General features: G+C 35.4%; 4 protein-coding genes across 5 annotated transcripts; 2 read left to right on the top strand and 2 right to left on the bottom strand.

Moving 5' to 3' along the window:
• Positions 1 to 1,094: 1,094 nt before the first annotated feature.
• Positions 1,095 to 4,753, bottom strand: LOC7478275 (inosine triphosphate pyrophosphatase). The gene is made up of 9 exons (XM_002303777.4): positions 4,540 to 4,753; positions 4,387 to 4,451; positions 4,232 to 4,295; positions 4,124 to 4,133; positions 2,928 to 2,959; positions 2,718 to 2,830; positions 1,677 to 1,753; positions 1,459 to 1,580; positions 1,095 to 1,368 (listed from the first exon to the last, which is right to left on the bottom strand). The coding sequence occupies exons 1-9, from the start codon at positions 4,679 to 4,681 to the stop codon at positions 1,349 to 1,351; spliced, it is 645 nt and encodes a 214-aa protein (XP_002303813.2). The 5' UTR covers positions 4,682 to 4,753; the 3' UTR covers positions 1,095 to 1,348.
• Positions 4,754 to 10,737: 5,984 nt separating this feature from the next.
• On the top strand, positions 10,738 to 14,984 carry LOC7481245 (LRR receptor-like serine/threonine-protein kinase RGI1). Of its 2 annotated transcripts, XM_024596894.2 has the most exons (3): positions 10,738 to 12,054; positions 12,271 to 14,148; positions 14,233 to 14,984. In XM_024596894.2, the coding sequence occupies exons 1-3, from the start codon at positions 11,133 to 11,135 to the stop codon at positions 14,751 to 14,753; spliced, it is 3,321 nt and encodes a 1,106-aa protein (XP_024452662.2). In that variant the 5' UTR covers positions 10,738 to 11,132; the 3' UTR covers positions 14,754 to 14,984. The 2 variants fall into 2 exon arrangements, with proteins under 2 accessions (XP_024452662.2, XP_002304699.4); XM_002304663.4 differs by having other exon boundaries at positions 10,738 to 14,148.
• A 2,972-nt stretch (positions 14,985 to 17,956) lies between these two features.
• Positions 17,957 to 19,096, bottom strand: LOC7478274 (uncharacterized). The gene is made up of 3 exons (XM_002303775.4): positions 18,859 to 19,096; positions 18,329 to 18,430; positions 17,957 to 18,190 (listed from the first exon to the last, which is right to left on the bottom strand). The coding sequence occupies exons 1-3, from the start codon at positions 18,976 to 18,978 to the stop codon at positions 18,086 to 18,088; spliced, it is 327 nt and encodes a 108-aa protein (XP_002303811.2). The 5' UTR covers positions 18,979 to 19,096; the 3' UTR covers positions 17,957 to 18,085.
• Positions 19,097 to 22,735: 3,639 nt separating this feature from the next.
• LOC18097128 (glycine-rich protein 23) lies at positions 22,736 to 23,631 on the top strand. The gene has a single exon (XM_006385853.3). It carries the CDS (start codon positions 23,024 to 23,026, stop codon positions 23,429 to 23,431), a length of 408 nt encoding a protein of 135 aa, XP_006385915.1. The 5' UTR covers positions 22,736 to 23,023; the 3' UTR covers positions 23,432 to 23,631.
• Positions 23,632 to 24,342: the final 711 nt, after the last annotated feature.

The following is a 24,342-nucleotide window of genomic DNA, read 5'->3' as shown; positions in this document are numbered from 1 at the left end:
CTGTCATCTCAGAGCCTTCTCCAGAGTTAGCCATTTACATTTAGCATCGTTCGTTGCTCTGCTTCATTAATTCCCAGTATGGCTTTATTGTTTTCACACTAAAATGTACAGATTCCACCATTGGAGTGAATTCCTTTCAAAATACAATGAAATGTTATGGACAAACTGGAAAATGACAAACTGTTGAAATGTTGGAAACACAAACTAGTCCTTATAGGAAGTTTTCTAGGTGTCGAATGAATTCTACCAAAGAAATCATGAACAGAATTGTATGAGGGCATCTTTCTGCTTGTTCATTATTCTCGGGAATCCTGAGATTCTAGTAAGATCAGAATCTTAGGACAACAAGTCTAGGAGATGAATACCAGAAAGGATAGCAAGTTGTCCGTTTATGATTGTGGGGAAGACTATCTGTCAATTGTCATGATCGTCATCCACAAAATCTAAAAGAAATCCCAAGAGTTAAGGCAGGCGAACTTCTCTATTATGAAAAACATGATTGATGGCTACAACTTGGACGAGTAGGGTAAGAATAGTAGGATTGAATGCTGCTTGTCACATAGAAGTGCCCAGCAATTGAACCAAAACTGTTTCACAATTTTCTTAGACATAAATATAGACTTATAATTGCTATCATAACATTATAATAGACTAAATGTGTGCAATGGATATGATGTTTGTGCCCTTTGTTTTTTTAAGCAGACATAGAATGATCCCAAACTCTGGATTTCACCTACATATGGTGCCTGACTTGTTTGGGCAGAAAAAGGTGGCCTAGGAATGGAAATTTTAACGCCTGTTTTTGCAACATTTGGTACAAGCCGCTAGGCTGGTGATATCTGCTCACATAGAGAATCTCTGCTTAAAGAGGTGAAAGCTACAGAGTTCAAACGCTAGCGCTAACAATTCAATGTCAAGCTGAACTCATCCAGGGTCTTAAAACACTGGTACAACAAACAAGATATTAACCTGGTAAGATCCAATTAACCTGACCAGGTTTCTAGTGCTTCGGTTGACCCGACCAGCCTTATCAAAAACACTTATCATAATTAAAAGGTAACAAACATGCAATAATATAATCTGCACACTTGCAATGAGATATCAAAAGTTTCATATTAACTATTAACCAGAGCATCCTTTCCTGGTAAAACAGATGATCATCCAAGAGAGTCAGAGGTAAAATTTCGCTTTTCAATTAAGGTTTTAACATTTACTTTTCCACCTCAGTTCAGAGGGAAATCATTCATATATGTTAAACAGCTACTTTGACTTTTTCTACGCAGCAGAATAGCAGTACAGTTGACGGAAATCCTTCTTCTTGACCCCCCCCCTCTAAAAGAACCCTTCTCTATTCCTCGTCCTTTTTTCCTAACATAAGACAATCATGGAAATAAGCAAGTGTGGATCCTGCAGCACAAGTAAATCTTTTTTAACTGCCAAAAATCTACTATAGCTCACTCTTTTTAGAGTCATTTGTCTCGAAAATGTATCCAGCTTCAGCAAAGTGGGATTTAACCAAATCAAGAGCCCTGGAACGGTGAGAAATCTTGTTCTTTTCATCCTTTGGCATCTCTGCATAACTGTAAAAGAGGAAAATTAATATAATCTAGCTGCCTCTTGGTTCAATTATCAAGCAAGACTGGGCCAAAACAGCAGGAATCAAAGTGGAAAATTACGTTTGCTCATAGCCATCAGGTTGAAAGATTGAATCCCATCCAAAATCATTAGGTCCCCTCGCTGCAACTATCTTCCCCTAAAAAATAAAGCCACAGATTGTATGTTGTTAATTTTAAACTTTTAACTAGTATTTGTCAGTTTTCCTGAGAAATAGCTGTATCTGAAATTATATATTTTTGGTTCATTAAAATAATTATGATTTCTCAACTTAAGCATACAGCAGAAAATCATTTTCCTGATTTGAGTTTAATAATCTTGACAGGAAAGGACAAAGCAATGAGTCAGTGACTCCTAAATCCTATTTTATGGAATTTTCCTTAGTCATCTATTTGTCTGGATTGTAAATAAAAAGCATCATGCAGCTTCTTCCAGGATTTTTTTATTCTTATGATAGACTATTGCATTTTTCAACCAAGAACTTCAGCAAGATTATCATCCATCCAGAAGTATTCAGATGACTAAGAATGGGATGTAGGCCTTGACTAAGTGAGAAAAAAAAATGAAAAGAAAAGGAAAAAAAAAAAAAAACTCAATAGCAAACGTAATTGAAGTAGATATAAGTAATCTAGATACATGTTCCCAATGCAATTAATCCTTCAACTCTTCGTAACATTTTTCAAGTGTTATGGAAAAGGTGGAGCCAGAAGTATCTGTTTTGATATTTGAAAATTTTGATTAACTGACCAGGAAATTATATGAAACAAAAGGGTCAAGGCAGCATGTGTGTGCTCTTTTTCTTGAAATAGCCACCAACAAAGTTATCTGATTCATTATTAATAGACAGCTCTTACACGCATCACTGACACAACATAAAATTCATAGGATAAGTTACTGCTAAGAGAAAGATCGTAGTCAAAGTTCGGTCATAATTCCCTTCAAATTAAAATGGCACAGTGGCCTCCTAAATAACATAGGCTAGAAATTATTTTGCATAAAAGATTCAGGAACAGTTATTTGCATTATAGATGCATTAAATCTTAAAAGAAAAGAGACTCAGGGTAGGAATATTTGTTACATTCTTGTAAGTTTTGAAAATGTACCAGAGTTTTTCCAAGAAATGTAATTGGTTCAGCATCAGGCCCAAGAGCAAAAGAATATGCACATAAAGCATAGGCTGATTTGTCCTCATATGCCATCAGCAAGTTGTTCAGACCTAGGAAAGGAGAAAAGACATAAGGTGTTTTGTACAAGAAACCAACAAAAATGACAACATAAAAATGATAGGAACAAAAGACTATGAAAAGAAAGACCTTCATGACCAATCTTTTGCAGAAACCACTTGCTGCGTGAATTGATAGTCTTGTTAGATGATGGCAGAGAAAAACCACAAAACAAGATCGTTACAACTATATTCTTGAAAATACTACCAAAAAACTACTAGATGAACGCTTTATTGTCTGGTGATACTGAACTGTTGAATCTTTTAAAACTCGAGGTCGAGCTTGATAAAATTAATAATTTTTTATTTTCAAAGAAATAGAGGAGATAGGAACCTTGCCAATATCATTACAAAGAAATACAAACAAAAATCGTAGACCTCATTAATCTTCCTTTGAAAAGAAGAAAAAAAAGAAGGGAAGAGGTAGAATCATGCAAGATCTTCTAAGTCATCAGGCACAAAAGGATAAAAAAAACGAAAGACGAGGTGTGCAAAAAGCATAAGGCAAGTTGAGCATCAAACACCTTTATCTCCTATGTCATTTAGATATTCTGGAGGAGTTAATGTGGCAAGGGCAACGCAGTATTAGGAAAAAATGACCCCCTCCAGTTCTTTCTACTCTACCTCAATGAACAGAACAAGGTTGGAATTGCATATAAAATGAAAAAATGGAACCTTTGTGTTCATGAACATTCTAAGCAGGTGAAGAGATGAGTTATATCTGTTGACAGAGTCGATTATCATGTCAACACTGTTACCTCGGCCTATTTGCATGTTATTATGATGGATAAATCATACTTCTTTAGAAAAAGATTAAACAACTTAACAGAACATCTTTTGAGAAGAAAAGGTTACTGAAAGCTTAATCCAGGCGCTTGAGAAGATCCAAGAAATCTTAATCCTGAACTGTTAACCAATGAAATATTCCTCGCGACTGTATTTTCTTTTCAACATCACATTCCTTCTAATATTGGAAAGATGGGATGGTTCATGGCTCTGGTGAAGTGTTCTGAATACAGTCATGGGGATAATCCATGCTAACCACTGAAATCTCAGCTTAGCACGGGAGTATGATTTGGGCATGTTTGGCCTTCTTTCATCAAGTTGGAATTTCCCTAGATACTATTTTCCCTCCCATCAACAATCATTCTAAAACTCCTCTGATCGATATTTATGAAAGTAGACAAGAAAAGAAATGCAATTCGATATGTAATCCATAATCAGAAGGCTTGTTAAAAGAACGAAACTTCACCTTGATAATAGAAGAAAAAAATTATCACAACTTACATGTATGGCCCTGCAAACAAATGCACGAAAAATCATAAACTGGAAAAAAAAATCATACAAAAATAAATAAACACGAACAAGTTATCAAACAAACAAGGTCATTAGTACCTGGAAGACCCTTCAAGGCATTGAAGCAAAGACAAGTATCCTCCACCAAAACAGGCCCTTTCACCTTCAATTTCCAATAGAAATACAAACATTATATATTTGTTTACACATAACAAAAAAATAAATTGCACACACAGAGATAGTACATGTTGTACCTCTACGGCAGCTAAACGAGCTTTCTCTTTAGAGATTTCTTCAGGTTCTCCTTGCAGCTCGGGTACTGTAAACGCCAACAACAATCAAACCCAGAAGCATAAATTTTATATTTTCTACAGAGAGACAGGGATATGTATATAGAGAGATTGTACGGTCAAGTTTGAGAGATTGGAAAGGAACGGTTTGGCCCAAGATTGCACGGACTTCTTCAAGCTTCTTTGCGTTTCCGGTCACGAATGTCAGCGGCCGTGACACCACCACCCCAGACGCTGCTTTTGCCGCCGCCATTTCCATTGCTTTTCCGAAGTAATCGACAGGGAGAAATGGATTCGTTAATTGAACACAGAGGGAAAAAAATAGGCCCAATAATCGAGTCCAAAGATGCTTAATGGACTAAGAATATGGCAAAAAGATCCACGTAGTTGCAGCTGAGCCATAGCATGTATTACTGTAAAAAATAAAAAAAGAAGAGGAAGAGGAGGTCACAGAAATCAAGGTTCTAACCTATTCCAATAGGCCCAAGAGGCCTTCACAAACCCAAAAATAATAAACCAGGTCATTAAGTCATTGACGACACATTGACCCAGCCCAGGCCCACTTGTAATAGAAGGCCTTGGTGATACGCCGGACCTCGTCAAGTGTATTAACCAGAGCGAGCGAGTGTGACTGTGTGGGTGCTTTCTTTTATCACATCACCAGAAGAGAAAAATAAAATAAAAACCTAATCCAACGGTGACTACTCAGACCAGATAGAATGGTTTTAAGACCCGGGTAGGTCGATTCATGAACCGGCTGATTTAGAGCTGAAACCAAGTCGAGTTTAAGAGAAATAGAGGAAGATAAAAATTTGAGTTGACCTGGTCAAAAATTCAGTCACAACCCGTTAACTATTTATTTTTTTTAACAAAAACAATATTATTTTATTTTATAAAAAAGATTGGGAGTCGACCTGGAATGACCCGGTGACCTGGGCCTTGGGCCAGTCAACCACCAGCCAAATAGTGTGAGTGCTCTCTTCATAGCATGTTTTCCAGCTAGGGGTGATCATTTTCAGTTCGATTTGATTTTTACCTATAAAAACAACCAAACTAAAATTTTGTAAAATACAAAAAATAAAACCAAAACAGGTTCAAACCGACTGGTTTCGGTTCAGTTTTATTGCGGTTCGGTTATTTTATATTAAAAACAAAAAACTATATTGTTTTTTGAACTTTCTAATGGGTTCGATTTCGGTTCGGTTTGGTTCGGTTTTTTTATTTTTTTCAGTTTGGTTTGGCTTTTTTATTTCAGGTTTGTGAAACTGAACCGAACTAAATATTTTGAAAAATATTTTAATTGGTTTAATTGATTTTTTTTCATGGTTTAATTTTTTTTTTCAGTTTTTTAAATTTAATTAATTTTTTAATTTCCTTACTCACCCTTATTTCCAGCTATATTATTTATACCCACATCCAACCATTTTCCAAAGTTAACACTGGCCATTGGTGTCGGGCTAACTTGTGAGGTTTGTGACAGAAACAAAAACGTGTATAGATTCCCATTGGGGGATTTCCCGAGGCCACGACCCTTGAAACAGGGGGCTTGAAGCTGCGCCGTTTAGCTTTATTTTTTTGGCCCTTTATGGTCCTAAATAAAGTAAAGTAAACAATCCGAGGGGGCATCAAGGCTTACATGGAACAAAATAATTTGCTTTATCCATATAATAACAATATACTATAATTATACAGTATAGTTTATGGCATATAATAATATAAGATTGTGAAACAGGATTTGGTTTAGGTCAGGCAATTAGTGGGCTACAGAATTTGGATTCCCTTCCTCACGTGATATGGCCTCAAAATCAGGGATGTGCTGATGTTAAAGCTAAAATCCCCAATCGACTCCGGTGCTCCAAGTTCATATCATGATTTTAAATTATTTTACCCACAATTAAGGTTGCCTTCTTCTTCTTCTTTCTCCTTTTTGTTTCCTTCCCCTTTCCCCTTCTTTTGATGATTGTGGGGTGTAAGATTGACCCACTTGTCCCTTGTTGGAGCTCCCTGGCCTCATGATGGCTAGCCCTTGGCTTGTTCTTGTGACCACAGTCAACATTTACATGGATCATGAACTTTGGGCTAAAAATTATGGGAGATCCCTCTGCTATTATGATAGGTCATTAACAATTTGATTTTTTTTCATTAATGTAGATATCCGGGCTAGTTTACGTGTATTTCAACTAATTCCACAACTCCTGAAGTTAATAACCATGTAAACCTCTAGTGATTATCATATTAACAATCATGTAGCTCGAACTTGAAATCACATTGGAAACAAATATTTTAATCTCAAACTCTTACTACTGTACCAGCTATTAGATGATTATCAATCTCTTAATCTATGTCTTGGATTGCATCAAGCCCCCCTCCGTCCATGTTTTTCATCAGGTTAATCACTAAGATTAGTTAACTAAACCAGTCCCTCCCTGTTCATAACACTCGAACACGTCATGATTCATCTGTGTTATACGTACAAATCTGAACTCCCCACCCTCAAATTAACTATGAAAATTGTTTACAAATAGCCAATTAAACTACACATATAGAGTGGGTTGGTAAACAACTTAAAAAAAAAAAAAGGGTATCAAGTAGCTATATAGAGGATTGTTCTGACTATTAATTAAAATCTTGTCTGGTTGGTAGATTCCTAAGGGGAAATGATATCTAGAAAAAGAAGTAAATTAGTAATATGGTTTTCTAAATAATATAAATATTATTTTTTATTTATTTGTATCTAATGAAAAATAAATTATTTAGGAAAGCTAATTATATTTTAATATATTTTATATATAGCTATTTTAATAATTTAATATGACTTGGTTGATTTTGCAGGTCTAAAAACAACTCGGGTAATTTTCAATCAACAAAATATTAAAAGATAAAATTGAAAAGAATTCAACTAACAAACAGATAAAAAAACAACTTTAATCAACCTGAGTGAACTCTTCAAACCCATGATACGAGTTATAAGATCATGATAATTTTATACAAATAAACTAAAAAAACATAGATTTAGAAAAAAAAAACTAGTAAAAAAAACACTCTCGTAATGAATAATATTTTATAAGGTTTTGATATTTTTATAAAGAAAATAGTATTTTAACATTTTATTTAATATTCCTCCTGAAATATGTAAAATAAACATTGAAAAATTAATTTAATATTTTTTTTGGTTTTTTATTTAGCGCATCCGTACCCTTAAATTAACTATGAAAATTGTTTAAATGTAGCCGTTGAAGCTACGCATATAAAGTGGGTTGGTACACCAAAAAGAAAAAAAAAAGTGGGTATCAAGTGGCAATAAATAAAAGAGAGGACTGTCTTGACTATCAATCAAAATTGACTACACTGATTAGTTAAATATTTTTCAAGTCCCTCATTAAATTGAATATATTACTTTATTGGTGACTCGCAGTACTGAAGATGCCGGTGCAGGCAGACCTTGACTTTTTTTATATATATTATTTTAAAATATATTAAACTAACATTTTTTTTTATTTTTAAAAATTTATTATTAATATCAAAACATTAAAACAACACATCAAAACAATTTAAAAATAAAAATAAAAATAAAAATAAAAAATAAAAAAATTTCTTAAAATTTATTCGAAACACAAAAAAAAAACTATTTCTCCTAAAAGTCTTTATTCTCCAGAGGTAAACATAAAGAAATACATGATCCTAAGAAATTTTGGAGCTGCTCCTGTAGTATATTAAAATTTAAAAACACACAAATTAATAACATTGGATCTGATTGTGATCTCTACCTAATCTCTTCGTTCGAAGGATGCTCCTACTTATTAAATATATGTTTGTCAGGTCAATTTTTTTTAAAGCAAAAATATTGCTACCCATGTAGGCTGTAGCTTCTCGGTTAGAGCGTGACTGGACACAGTAAAATGCAGATAAATCAAACTTAAAATAAGGTTAATATTTGTAAAATTGCTTAATTAATGTAGATTAATTACTTACCCACGCTTAGTACTGCGCATGATCTTACACTATTCAAGCTTGTAGAACAAGTGATCATCGTACCCTCATCTTGATCACACTTTGTTACTTTCAGTGCAAGTTAAAGATGACTGTTTGCATGTCCAAGGAACCCATCAGATGTTATTTTAACAATTTTATAACGTGTTAAAATTGTGTTTTTTAAAAATTAAAATTGTGTTTTTTAAAATTATAATTTTTAATATTTTTTTGATTGTTTTAATGCACTGATATTACTTTAAAAAACAACCGTTATCGGGAGTGTGTTAAATATTACTTTTCAAAGTACTTTTAGCTTGAAAACACATAAAAATACTATTTTTTTATTTTTTAAAATTTATTTTTGATATCAGCGCATCAAAACAATAAAAAATATAAAAAAATAAAATTTTTAAAAGCATGGTTGGATTACAATATCAAACATGGCATTGGGCATCCCATCAAACTTCAAACTTAGTTGTAAGATTGCACATTAGAGTTGTATTTTTGAAAAGTATTTTTGTTTTTGGAGTTATAATTTGATAACTCGAATCAAACAAAATGATTTGGAAAATATTTTATTTGAATTTGAGGTTTTTTTTATAGATAAGTGGATTTAAAAATATAATTTAGACTTCAAACTTGATTTGTGTTTTTCTGCAAAACAAATCCCTTTATTTATATATATATATATATATATATATATAGAGAGGAGACTTTTGATACTGTGTTTATTTTAATTTTTATGATTGGGATTGTGATCGATACAATCCAATTATACACAAAACTCAACTACAAAAACTAATCTTTCTTATTTTTTTTTTTTTTTTTTTTTTTATAGATTTCACGCACAAAACTCGACCTCCACGATTGAAATAAACACACATTCCAGAAATTAAAATGAGTGAAGCGGTACACCACTGCGAGGACAGGTTTCTTTGTAACACCCTGTACTAAGCTTTCTGTCTTGACGAGAATTCGAAATCAAAATATGTATTTAGCACACTCTCTATCCTCGAAGAAATTCTTGGCACTAGAGAACTAATTAATATTAAGTGGTCCATAATGCATTATGTATCTTATAATCTTGGTGGTGACAGAACTAAATACTTTATCAAGCCCCCCTGTTCATCTGGTCGGGAACTTTTTGACAAACACTTGTTAAGTAATTACCTTTCAATATTCTAGGATGGATTGATCGATTTTATCTGGTGATTTACTGTGCCGTTCTTTAAGTATGTTTCCCGTTCAGACGAGAGGAGGTTCTTCAATCTCCATCGCTTCTTCCCCCGATCAAGAGTTGGTTAATTTTAAGTATAGAAAATCCCAGATTGATCCTTACTATTCAGAAGTTTTCTATTCTGCCTGAAGCTTTCTTAACAGTTTTGATGTTGAACGTCCACCGCCTTGAAACCGTTTGAAACCTCACATGATATTCAAAAATGGAGTTGGCCTGAAAACCATCGGGAAAGTCCCAAGCTAAGGGACGTTGAAAGTTCTTCAACTTTGAAACTAAAAACAACGAGAGTTTGTTTTTGTATTTTAAAAATATTTTTGAAAAAATTTAATATTTTTATTTTTTATTTTAAAATAATATATTTTTTATTTATTTTAAATTTTTTGATACATTGATATCAAAAATAATTTTTTTAAAATAAAAAAATTTATTTTAATACATTTCCGAGTAAAAAATACTTTAAAAAGCAACTACAATTACACTCTCAACCATCCAATTGATTTCAAAAGGAATATTTGCCACAACATTTTCTTTTTACTATCAAATAATGCTATTTGTTTCCACATAACTCAATTTAAAAATTATAATTATTAAATATGATCTACCTGCTAAGATTGATTTGATGACATGCCAATTCAAACATATATATAATTTAAAATAATAATATTTTAATTTTTTCAAAATCTTTATCCAAAGCTCCATTATTTTAGTTAAAACATTATTTTAGTTAAAAAATTCATGACAATATCATTTTGAATTAATTTGAGTTGATTTAATATTCCAGTACTAACCTAAGCTATAATCATATTAAATCTTGAATAGGTTTAACAACTATGATAATAATTACAATACAAGATTAATCTACATGGATACAAAAAAAACATTAATAGCACATAGAATACAATCCATGGTCAATATAAGGGAATTTTCCCATGCATACCCTAGATTAGCTATTTTTAAAAGGCATGTTCAATGTAAGATTCATGTTATACATAGTATTATTTCTTTACCAACACGCTATCCACACACTTTCATTTCTTTACTACAGTTTCTATGTGTATATACTTATTTGCAATGGAGTCTAAGAAACTAAACTAGAATAAAGCCAAACCTGTTTCTCTGCTGAATAATACAAATTAAACAATTCTCTGCAAATAAACAAAGAAAGATATTAAAAGTCATGTGCCCATGTGGTGCCTCTCTTCTCTGCGCGTGAACCCTCCCAGCAAAATCCTTATTTATTTTTTTGTATGTCAGAAAGAGGGTGAGACACCAGTGGGATCCTATAGGTGAGGGTGTGTGATGGTGGTGGAGGTGGAGGTGGTGCAGCAGTTTGTTGATCTCTAGGCATTGGTTTTTCACTTTGTTCAATGATATCTTAGAGGGTTATTTTTTCTTTTGTTTACGGTTTTGTTTGTGCTTTGGTTTTGCATCACTAGGCAAAGGTGCTGAACACTATAGTACTTGTTTTGAGTTTGAGTTCGAAGCAAGAGAAAGAAGTATAATGTTTCAGCGCGCCCAGAGAGAGAGAGAGAGAGAAGTAGAAGTAGCAAAACCCAAAGATGCAAACCCGAGGAGAAAGTTTTGGAAATTGAGGCAAATGTCGATACCCAGCTCGAGGCAAAACCTCCTCTTCTCTTCTCCTCCTCCTCCTCCTACTTCATTATCTTTCTTTATCCTTAACACTCTTCTCTCAGCTCTTCTTTTCGCTTCTGCTGCTGCAATACCAAATCATGAAGCCTCTATTCTCTTTTCTTGGCTACATTCCTCTCCTTCAATACCTTCTTCTTTATCTAATTGGAACAATCTTGATTCCACACCGTGCAAGTGGACCTCCATAACTTGCTCTCCACAAGGTTTTGTCACTGAGATAAACATTCAGTCAGTTCCTCTTCAGATTCCTTTCTCATTGAACCTCTCTTCATTTCACTTTCTTAGTAAACTTGTCATTTCTGATGCTAATATCACTGGAACTATCCCAGTTGATATTGGTGACTGTCTCTCACTCAAGTTTATTGACCTTAGCTCTAATAGTCTTGTTGGAACCATACCTGCTAGTATTGGCAAGCTTCAAAATCTTGAGAACTTGATTTTGAACTCAAATCAGTTAACTGGAAAAATCCCAGTTGAGCTATGCAGCTGCTTTCGACTCAAGAATCTGCTTCTTTTCGATAACCGTCTTGCTGGATATATTCCACCTGAGCTAGGCAAGCTGTCCAGTCTTCAAGTCCTTAGAGCTGGAGGCAACAAAGACATCATCGGAAAAGTTCCTGATGAGCTTGCAGATTGCAGCAAATTGACTGTTTTGGGACTGGCTGATACAAGAATTTCAGGTTCTTTGCCTGTTTCATTGGGAAAGCTAAGCAAACTGCAAACACTGTCCATTTATACGACAATGCTTTCCGGTGAGATTCCTCCTGATTTAGGTAACTGCTCTGAGCTTGTAAACTTGTTTCTTTACGAAAATAGTCTCTCTGGATCCATTCCTCCTGAGATTGGTAAACTTCATAAGCTTGAACAACTGTTGTTGTGGCAAAATAGTCTTATTGGAGCTATCCCCGAAGAGATTGGTAACTGTACTAGCTTGAAAATGATTGATCTTTCTTTGAATTCTCTTTCCGGGACTATACCTATTTCCATAGGACGCCTTTTTCAGCTTGAAGAGTTTATGATTAGTGATAACAACGTGTCTGGTTCAATACCATCCGATCTTTCAAATGCTACCAACCTTTTGCAACTGCAACTTGACACAAATCAGATCTCAGGTTTGATCCCACCTGAACTTGGAATGTTGTCGAAGCTCACCGTGTTCTTTGCCTGGCAAAACCAGCTTGAAGGAAGCATTCCTTCAAGTTTGGCTAGTTGCAGTAGCCTCCAAGCACTAGACTTGTCCCACAATTCACTCACCGGTAGCATTCCTCCTGGCCTGTTTCAACTTCAAAACCTCACAAAACTTCTCATGATATCCAATGACATTTCTGGTGCTTTACCACCAGAAATTGGTAACTGTAGCTCTCTAGTGCGTTTAAGGCTTGGTAACAACAGGATTGCTGGTACCATTCCTAAAGAAATCGGAGGTCTTGGGATCTTGAACTTTCTTGATCTCTCCAGCAATCGCCTTTCTGGGCCAGTGCCTGATGAGATTGGAAGCTGCACAGAACTGCAAATGATAGACCTTAGCAACAACATCTTACAGGGTCCTCTGCCCAATTCATTGTCTTCTCTAACCGGCCTCCAGGTCCTGGATGTTTCAGCTAATCAATTTACTGGTCAGATACCAGCAAGTTTTGGTCGTCTCACATCACTGAACAAGCTCATGTTGAGTAGGAACTCATTCTCTGGATCAATACCTTTGTCTCTTGGCCTATCATCTAGTCTTCAATTGCTTGATCTCAGCAGCAATGGGCTCACTGGCAGCATCCCAATGGAACTGGGTCAAATTGAAACTCTTGAAATTGCCCTCAATCTCAGCTGCAATCGACTTACAGGACCAATCCCACCTCAGATATCTTCGCTGACTATGCTGTCAATATTGGACCTTTCGCATAATAAGCTTGAGGGACATTTAAGTCCACTTGCAGAGCTTGACAACCTTGTTTCTCTCAACATATCTTACAATGCCTTCATCGGTTATCTCCCTGATAATAAGCTGTTTAGACAGTTATCGCCGACAGACTTGGTAGGTAACCAAGGATTATGTTCTTCAATCCGGGACTCGTGTTTCTTGAAGGATGCTGACAGGACAGGGCTACCAAGAAATGAGAATGACACAAGGCAATCACGAAAGCTTAAGCTAGCTCTTGCTTTGTTGATCACATTGACTGTAGCAATGGTGATTATGGGAGCAATTGCAATTATGCGGGCACGAAGAACAATCAGAGATGATGATGATTCTGAGTTGGGCGATTCATGGCCCTGGCAATTCACTCCATTCCAGAAATTGAATTTCTCGGTCGATCAAGTACTGAGATGCCTGGTGGATACCAACGTAATTGGGAAAGGATGTTCCGGGGTTGTTTATCGTGCTGATATGGACAACGGTGAAGTAATTGCAGTGAAGAAACTTTGGCCAAATACAATGGCTGCATCCAACGGATGCAATGATGAAAAATGTAGTGTCCGTGATTCCTTCTCGACAGAGGTGAAAACACTTGGTTCCATCAGGCACAAGAACATTGTTAGGTTCTTGGGTTGTTGTTGGAATCGAAATACAAGATTGCTTATGTATGATTATATGCCTAATGGAAGCTTGGGTAGTCTCCTCCATGAAAAAACAGGAAATGCATTGGAATGGGAACTTAGATACCAAATTTTGCTGGGAGCAGCTCAAGGTCTTGCTTATTTGCATCATGATTGTGTCCCTCCAATTGTTCATAGGGATATCAAGGCTAATAACATCCTCATTGGCCTTGAATTTGAGCCTTACATTGCTGATTTTGGCCTTGCCAAGCTTGTTGATGATGGTGACTTTGCCCGGTCATCCAATACAGTTGCTGGATCTTACGGATACATTGCTCCTGGTAAGTCCTCTTGCTACAGTTCAGTTCTCATATGTCCTTTTTGATATATACAATCCTGCACTAATATTTCTCGGTTGTACGCAGAATATGGATACATGATGAAGATCACAGAAAAGAGTGATGTTTATAGCTATGGTGTGGTGGTATTAGAAGTCTTGACAGGCAAGCAACCGATTGATCCAACAATACCAGATGGACTACATGTGGTGGATTGGGTGAGACAGAAGAGGGGAGGAATTGAAGTGTTAGATCCAAGCCTACTCCCTCGACCGGCGTCAGAAATTGAAGAAATGATGCAAGCATTAGGCATCGCCTTGCTGTGTGTAAATTCATCCCCTGATGAAAGGCCAAATATGAAAGACGTGGCTGCAATGCTTAAGGAGATCAAACATGAAAGAGAGGAGTATGCAAAGGTTGACGTGCTCCTTAAGGGATCACCGGCAACTGATAATCAAGAAAATAAGAAATCGAGTGGAGTAGTTCCAGCAACATCATCATCAAAGCCAGTAACGCAAAGTCTGTATCCAAAGAGCAAAAACTCAAGTTTCTCTGTTTCCTCGTTACTATACTCATCGTCTTCTAACTCCAAAACAGGTTTCAAGTGAGAAATTTGAATGGTCACAAAACTATGTAGAGGAGAAGCTTGTTTCTTATATGTTTCGTCAGTTTGAAACTCTTTGTTCTTTATAATGTAAAGATGGAAACGTCAATAGCATTCGTTATTACTACATGAAGTACAACGAATAGAGCCAATATAATAGCAGGCTTTAGCTTTTGGTATTGTAATGCTCCACAAGGGTCAGGTTGACACTGAATAACTTCTGCTTTCTTACAAATCTTAAGTCCCAATTTATAGATAGCATAGACAGTGATAGAATAAAGATCAATACAATTACAGGATAAGTGATCAGCTTCTTGGAAAACCAGATGGATAAACATTACATCATATCATTGGACAATTGGTCTTTAATTGATTGGTTTAAGGCCATGTCTATTGGACCCCAGCACCAAGCTAGCATCTCTTCTTAGTTGCTCAGGTTTCTCCCAGGGGCCCTGCTGCTGGCTGAGCAAAGACTCGGGACTGCTTTCTGGTTCACTGGAGAGAGTATAGAAAGCTGAGTAGTGAGAAGAGTATTCAAATTAAGACATTTCTAGGATGGATAGAAAGGAATTATCAAGTGGAAAGTTCACAAAAGATTGACTGACTCAAACATCAAGTCATTGGATTGACCATTAAACTCCAATGGGGTGGGTCTCATGATGGGTTGGGTCTCTGATTCCCTTCATGAACAGGCACCCTGTCCGTGCATAAACGGGGTCTGGGTTTAACCTTTTTCTCATTTCCCAGTTGGGCAATTAACATCGAAGAATTAGATTCCAAATTCGCACACAGTCCATTTGTACCTTTCCAAAGATCTTAGACTGCTGAGCTACTTTAGCAAAGGCACAACTTTACGCCTGGAAAGGACTGCACTATCATCAGCAGTGAAGACTGTAGTTTGTGTCTTGCACTATCATATGCAACCACGTGGCCCAATGCATGGCCTCATAATTTCATCTTATGCTTGTTATTACTGGATAATTGATCTGCAGCTGCTCTTTGAGTTTTTGTGCCTCAAGAGATAGACCACGAGTCCACGATCATCACTGGCAAGATCAAGAACTATAGAACTGGAATCCTGAGGGATGTAACTCAACTGGTCAGGTTTTAGATTTGTTATCTAGAGATCACCAGTTCAAGTCTCACAAACCTCAGGACCACTGAAGGTTTACATGGTCGTTAATTTCAGGATTTGTGAGATTAGTTGAGGTGCGCACAAACTGGCTCGAAAAATCACGTTAATAATAAAAAAAAAAAACTAAAGACCTGGACATTGCTCATCACTTTTGATGCTTCCTTTCAACCCCGGTTTCGTTGCTTCGCTAGGTCCTTTCTGCCATCCTTCTTGCCCTTTTAGGCGAAATTATTTCATGACACGACACCATTACCGTTTAAAAACAAACTAGTGATCAATGTAAATTATTCTTTTAATTATCTGAAACTCATGTTAATATCAATATTTGCAATCTAGAAGATGCGTCTTTCAAATTTTGAAACATAAATTGGTCCACAGTTCCTCTTAATCTCGAATAAGATTGAATAAGAAATGGGTTCGGTGTTAAATCTATTCAACCCAAGCAGCTCTAATCTTAAACCAATTTATGAGTTAGATTGAGATTTATAACTACGAAGACGGACTAAAAATTTTTACTCGGTCTCAAATTATCAGAGAAAAGGAAAAAGGCCCGTGAAGGATCTTAGAGTCTTTTATGGGATTGGGTCTGGCCTGATTGGAAATCAGTGTTAACTCTTGTACTTGAAATTTAATACGGAGACAGATTTAGTTAGTTGCCTTCCCGTAATCGAGTTTAGGCTCATCCTGGCCTGTAAAATAGAGATATTTGACTTGACTTCATTCTCCCCCCTGATTTGCTTGGTTAATAATATCATTATCGGATCGAAAGTAGTGTTCTGCAGTCTGGGTGAGAGTTTGCTTTCTTTTTTTTAATGTTTGAGAAGCAGAGTGAGGCCGACTCAAAAAAGGACGATGTACGCGCAAGGAAGAGTGAAAACTTGCTCATAAGAAATGAAAAGTTGCTAGAGATCGCCTATTGACTGAAGAAAAAAAGAAGTGAGAAAGTAAATTTAACATGAAACTACGACACATATGAGTGTACGACTTTAGCAGACGAATTTATTCATGGCCTAATGGTCGGCTAATTCTTCCTGGTAGAGAAATTGAAAAATATATATGGCCACCAAAAAATAGTTTCAAGCTCAAGCCCTTTTAAGATCTCTGACAGGAGCCCCATCGTAGCATGGTAGTAACCACTAAAAGTTTTTCTTTTCCTCCTGATCATGACCTTATATATGAAATTTGAGATGGTAGCACCATAACAGCGTGTCGTTTGACATGGACCCTGGCGAAGTTGAGCTAGAAGATCATCTGATAATGGAAATCAGATGCATTTCTAGCATAATTTTCTACAAGATGGTTAAAATCATTGCTACACTCAGCAAAGATTAGTGTGACCGAGTCGCCATCTTTTTAACGAATTTCAGGCTTGCTGGAATTGGAAGGAAATGCCAAGTTTCCAGTCAAGGGAAGAAGTGTTTGAGAGTGACAGAAAGTGTAATGCTTAAGGGTTGGAATGACATATTGATGAAAATGATCCTCAGAAGTGGGGAATTCAAAAAAGAAGAGTTGTTGGATAGGAAAAATATGCAAATACATAAGATCAAAAAAGGTTGAAGGTAGTGACTTCTCAGAGACGGTGCCAGGCAGTGGGGAGACTTGGCAATGCTGAAGCGCGCGCACCATCTTGTATATTGCCGCATAATGTAACTCGTCTGTTCTATATATTGCAGGGTTACTTTGTCTTTATATGGTGTTTCTAATGACAGATGGTAATAACTCTCAACTCAATCACTTAATTGGGCATGGACGTCGTCGGCTTAGATGATGTAGTGTCTGCCCGTTCACAGAATTCCCACCTAGGATCACTTAATTAGCCATGTCCTGGTGCCACTAAACGTTGCCGGCCCATGCATGTTTATTGCAGCAACTTCAGTTCTAGGTATAATATGATATTGTTGATGATACAGCCATAGCTCACCTGGCCCTAATATATTTTGAAGCAGAAACAGAGCATCTAAACCCAAGATCATGCACGAACGTCGCAAGAGGCGTTTCATCTAGCTTAAGGTCTTTAGTTTATTATAATGTCTACGTTAGTATTCCAGAGAAAATTAAATTAAGAAGGTAAAAAACAGAGAAAATCGAACATTTATCAACTTGAGAAAAGGCAAGTTACAAAAAGTTGAAGGAATTAAGAAACTAATAGAAATGAAAATATTAGTCTCTTTGTGTTCTTGATCATGACAGCAAGCATCAATCTACTTGCCAACTACTTTTTCCTTGATAATTGAAGCAGCCTTGTCTGTGATGGCTTCTGCAGTGTCAGATACTTTTTTTGTCACCTCCTTACTCATATTTGTCACCTGATCATCTCGCACAAAACAATAACAGATTTATTAATATTCTCTATAATTTATGCACAATTAATACGTTCTTTTGATTGAAGTCTATATATATATGCACATTTCTGTACAGATGATGTTCATTAACACTGCTCTTACAGTTTCAGCAGCTTTCTTCACTGATCTTGCACCATCTTTAACTGATTCTGCTGCCTCTGTTACACTCTGACATGCCTCTGCTGTCTGTTTATCCTTTTTGTCCTGTAGATCTTGTTAAGTTTTTTGGAGGAAAAAAGCACTATATACTCCGAATCTTTCATACACAAGTTATAAAAATGAATGATCGATCATGATGTGTTTTAATTAGTTAAGCAAAAGCATGGCCCGTTTGTTTACTTAGTAATTTTCAGTGAAAAAAGTGCGTGGATTTCAGGATTTGAATTGGTTAGAGACCACACACATTGTCTTCTCTACGGGTTTGGTGGAACATGCCATTGTTGTACCAATGTATCGTAATCCAAGAATGTTATTGAATTGAAGAAAATTTGTACGAGAAAACTAATCTCTTTCTTACACGTTTTTAAGGTATAAAATATGAATGACTGTGAACAAAAAACTGAACAAAATTGTCCAGACACACAGGTACACACAAACATGTTTATATATGCCAGAAATTACAGGCAACTCACTTGCAGTGGTCTAGAAGTGGCAGTGACAAAAACACGATGGCTCGGCCTCCCAATGCTTGTCGTTTTCCCTCTGGCAGTAAGGAATTTGGAAAGCATCGAAGTAATTTTCAGGGTTGACATCTTCTTGGTATGCTAAATATGCTAAGCTAGTTTTTGATTGTTGTTCTCCTTTCCAAGTGAAAACCAGCAAGGTTAATTTACTTCACAGGTCCTAATGAAACCACTTCCACTTGTCAGTCTCTGGAATGCTTCTCAGCCCTCTGGTCGGTTACCTCCATTGTGGTGATCCATCTTTCGCGGGTCATTCTTTGTTTAATTTCCGGGAGAATTGGATCACATTCTGTGCACCTTTTTCTCCATGCTTCCATAGCTTACCAATTCATCCGTAGAGGCTTAACCTGAATAGCAAGTGAGCTGAGGAGTGCCAGGTCAAATTGTTTGGACATCTCTCCTCCATGGCTCGGTCCATACCTTCTTATCATAACTTCGTTTCTGGGGGACTCGATGACAAGGGTTCAAAAAGAAAATAAGAAAAAATATATAATGATTTTTAGCTAAGCCTGTGGGCTTGGTTTGACCACGGTGAAACCTTAGCCCAACATTAAGGCTTGATTCGATCCAATCAAAACAAATCTCAATTAGATTTTTTTTGATCAAAACTAGCCTAATATAAAATTTAATTTGACCCGGTCAAACCAAACCCAACCGAGCCCACCTTAGGCTTGGTTGCACTTCTTTTGGGCTGAGTTTGACCATGATCGAATGTAGTTTAACATGGGCTTGGCTGGATTACTTTGGTGCCTGGTTTTACCAAGGTCAAACCTAGTTTAATACGGGATTTAGTTTAACTTGGTCAAACTGAACCCAACTAGGTTTTATTTTGGCTCAATTAGAATTTTTTTAGACTTAGTCTGATTATGATAAAACTGAACCCGAAAACATGTTAATAATACTTAATTATTATTTTTATGTTAAAATACATTTTATTCTAGTCTGCATCATAGCACTGGACACCAATCTAGTAATTTTTCTATACCTTCTCATATTTTCTTTTTTTTTATTTATATTTAGGAATAAAACACAGCAAAGGTTAGCAAGGTGAAAAAAATATAAGAGACGAATAATGAATTTTATTCCTTGAGAATGGCATTATAACCATCCTGTTTTATTCCTCGAGAAAGGTATCACAACAACTGTCTTGCCACTAATAATAAAGAGAAATCCATCACCGATTGCAACAACATTGTACGTAAACTGGTGGAAGACATTGGCCTCCTCTGTAACCAAGGCGATTGCAAAAGGCATTACAGTCAGGATGGACTCCACATCTTTCTACGCAAACCAGCGCAGCCTCTCCTGCAAGCAAAGCATCAGTAAGCGTTTTTTTCTTTTTCCTTTTTCTCTGAAAACATAAACATAATCTTCTATTGTTAAGAGTTTGATTGTATTTAGAGAAGAGGAGAAAATTAATTTTCTAACTTCCACAAGGTAATATACACACGCATGTCAATATGATAGTTTTTCTTAAAGGATAATTGGGTGCTCTAAAAAAAAAAATATTTTTAATCTCATTGTTTTTTAGTGAAATAATCAATTAATCCTTTGGTTTTAAAAACCCATTATTGAATCCCAATTTTCATATTTGTTTGTTACATAGTCCTTTTATTGGTTTTTTCTTATGATAATTTAATTATATTTTTTCCAATTACTAAAAAAATAATTGGGCATTTTTACAAGCCACGGGAACCTTATACCTCAAGATTTCACTAGCTTTGCATATTTCGTTGTTAGTCCATCGTCTGAACAGAAGATTGAGAACCAACCCTTTACGCCTTTGAGCGAGGTCCTCAACTTTTAATCTAATTATCTTGACTTATAATCCTACCTATCTAAACTAAGAAGTGAATAAAAACATAAATAACAACCCGGAAAATCATTGTTCCAGTGCACGCAGCCAACGAGGTTTTGCCCGAGTACTCTTGCAAAAGAGATTAAGTGTTTTGAAAGTTGTCTGTTTGGTAGATTTATTTATTATAATTATATGTAATCTGTTGACCAATTACTGTTTGTGTGATCTTGAAAAGGATGTTAGTTCACTGTGTGAAGTTGTAAGAGGATTAATTACGAGACAGAAACAACAGTTTACAGGAACATATCACAGATAAGTAAACATAAGCAACAGCTTCAGTTTCTATATATATTTATGTGTGTGTGTGTGTGTGTGTACCTATTGCAAAGAGGAGAGCGATGACCATGATTGCGATGATCGATATCTTGACAGAGGAATGTCTTACAGCCATTTGTTTCACCTCTATGATTTTCTGCGATGGTAGTGTAGGTGAGTTTTTTTTATCAGTACAGTACACCTTTTATATTTCTTGAGAGGTTCAGCAGGGTTTCCATATATTTAATTATATCCCCTGCAATAATTATATTGGCATATTCACCGTTTCCAAATATAGCTTAATTTCTATATTATATGATTTAATTAGCCATACAATAGCAATCCTAGAAAAATTTCTACATTATATATATGACTGGTTCTCATGTTAACACAACGTACGGTTGACTATTACAAAAGAAAAAAAATATATATAAATGTAATTAATTAGTTATAAAATAGGAATTATAGAAGAATCTCTATTCCTAGAATATATATTTCCATTATTACGAATTGTTATTTTTGAAAAAAAAAAAACTAATCGGCAGTATAATTAATACCATAATGTACTTTCTTTTATATTCAACATCATGAAAAATTTTTAATTAATCAAAAAATGGAAATTCTACAAAAGTCTCTATTCCGATAATATAGATTTCCATGGTTAGGAGTTAGTATTTTTTGAAGGAAAAAAAACCTTAAAATCTTATTTTTTATTAACAAAAAAGCATCCGCCATCATGATTCATGGAGTACTTGTTTGCAACTCCCTCCTTCCTTGATCGATTTGCCTTTTCTTGTTTTTGGGAGATAATTGATATGAAATAGTTTACCATAAAATCTTTTCTAGGCTAGATTTGACGCAGAACTCTTTTTCATTTTTGTTTTGTATTTTGAAACAGTTTTCAGCACATCTCCACGATAAAAATTCCAAAATCAATTTATGCCGTAATAGACCTGCATGGATTTCAATGCTAGGTCCAAGAGAGTCTTCAGCCTTCCCTAATTAGAATTCAATCCCAATTTTCTAAGTGTGAAAATTAATAATTTCTATTATGACAGAAGTTATTTAACTTAATTTCAAATTAGTTTTGAAAAGGGAATCCTAAATTAACTTAAAAGATATGAAAATATGTTTACAGTTAGTCTTTTCTCTAGAGAATATGCTTCCATATCAGGAGCCGTTGGTGCATAAAAATTAGCAATCCTTGAAGAAAGAGTTTCTCTACACATGAAAAATCTTCTTCTTCTTCTTCTTCTTTTCTCAGGGGTGGGAGGGTTTGATATGCTTAATAATTTCGTTGATTGTTAACAATAAAAATTATTTAAAACTTTTAGCGTGATTGGTCCATATGTTCATCAAGACATTCTTTAATAATAGGATTAAGATTAGCATGTCAAGAACGTTATCAGGGTTTAAAACTACATAGTTATGGAAAATACTTATTTGCTTAAATATTTCTTTATTCGAAAAATTGTTTGAACCCTCCTGAAATTCTTTCTTTACGTGGACCAATTATTTAGAGATCGAATAATATTTTTGCTAAATTGCAGAACTAAGCTATAATTAATTCAGATTTTTATCTATATAGTTATTTTTATACGATCCATTTAAATTTTTTTTATATATATAATTTATGAAGGATGATCGTTTCAGAATCTGTTAATCAGTACTCTGTCCCAGAGGACAAAAATGTATGTATTTGGCACTGTTTAATGAGGCTTGACACCACAGACAAACCTGGCAATTCACTTGGATGACATGACACATGACTTCCTTAAATTTTACTACTTTTGATTCACCTAACTCTCTGGTTCTAATTTCAAAGAATTTCCCTTTTCGAGATTACGAGAGCTATGTCTCATTGTCATTTACTATAACCCCTTTATTATCCTCAACCGTTATCCACCCTTCAAATCCTTATAAAATCCACATCCATGCAACAACACTAACTCAAGTATTGCTTCAAAAGTATATCAGAGAGAGAGAGAGAGAGAGAGGGAGATGGCTAGCTGGGTTGTGATTTTTGTGCTTGTTTTAGCATTTGTGCATGCAACAGCAGCACGTAATGTTCCAAGTGATGATGTTGATCTTGATAGCAATAATGCTGTCCCTAATGAAGAGCAAGTATTGCATGCTAGTGCACCAGCTGCCGATTCACCTAGCAGCACTGGCCTTAAAGACAAAAAGAATTTCATCTATGGTGGTGTTGGTGGCTTTGCTGGAATGGGAGGTTACGCTGGTATCATTGGTGGTCTGCCAGTTATTGGTGGCCTTGGTGGAATTGGCAAATATGGAGGGGTTGGAGGGGTTGGTGGAATAGGAGGTGCTACTGGCCTTGGCACTGGTGGTGCTGGTGGTGTAGGAGGTGCAGCTGGTGGTGCTGGTGGTTCGACTCTACCATCCCCTTAAGTCAATAATTAGCTTAATGTTTTTGCGCTTGGTTTGGTGTTTTAGACTTTTAGTGAACTATCTGAGACAGGTCGTTGTGTTAAGTGCGAGTTATTATCCTTGTCAAATAGTTGTTTCCTTGGACACATCTTATGCTGTATGTGTTGTTATCTTTATGTTTCAATGATAATTGCAGTTGTTGCCTTCGTGTTTTAGCAAAACCTCGTGTTAATTTTGTCCCAGCTGGGATTTATCATTAATGTAATTACCTTGTCTCTTGGCATAATTAGTTAGTTGTGTGATTAATTTGTGAACTAGAAAACAAAACCAGAACCAAGCATGCATGCCAGGCTTTGGCGATTTGGTTATCACCAATAAAATACTAAAACACCCTTCCATCTTCTCACTTGGAAGTTGGAACCACCACCACATCTCCTTAAACAACTACCTGTATCACCATCCCCAGCCCCCCTAAACTGCCACCAAAACCCTAAAACTTCATCCATTAGATCCATCAATGAGCACCCAAACTCCGACCACCACAACAACTATATATTAGAGAATTTATTTATGATGGAAATAAATAAAGAGTTAGTTTTAGAACGGTAAAAATATTATCTTTAATTTATTTATTCTATATAGAAACAATATTTTCTGTATATATAATTACACATTCTAAACTTCTAAAACAATGAGAAGAAAAGATAAAAAAAAAAATATTTTTTTTCTGTATATATTTTCTTTGTGTAGTAACTAGTTTTATTTTATATAATGTTTGAGGATTTAATTAAACAATTAATCTAATTATAAAAAAGAATTTTAAAAAAAATACAATGAAGAAGAGTAAAAGCTATTTTTACTCCTATAACAAACACGAAAACAACATCAGTAAAGCCTCCAGAAATAGTCAAATAATCAGAAACTACAAAGCC

Source organism: Populus trichocarpa, chromosome 3 (genome assembly GCF_000002775.5).
Source record: "Populus trichocarpa isolate Nisqually-1 chromosome 3, P.trichocarpa_v4.1, whole genome shotgun sequence".
Classification (NCBI taxonomy): Eukaryota; Viridiplantae; Streptophyta; class Magnoliopsida; order Malpighiales; family Salicaceae; genus Populus; species Populus trichocarpa.
The sequence above is the reverse complement of the archived record's forward strand: the minus strand, read 5'-3'. Positions and strand labels throughout refer to the sequence as shown.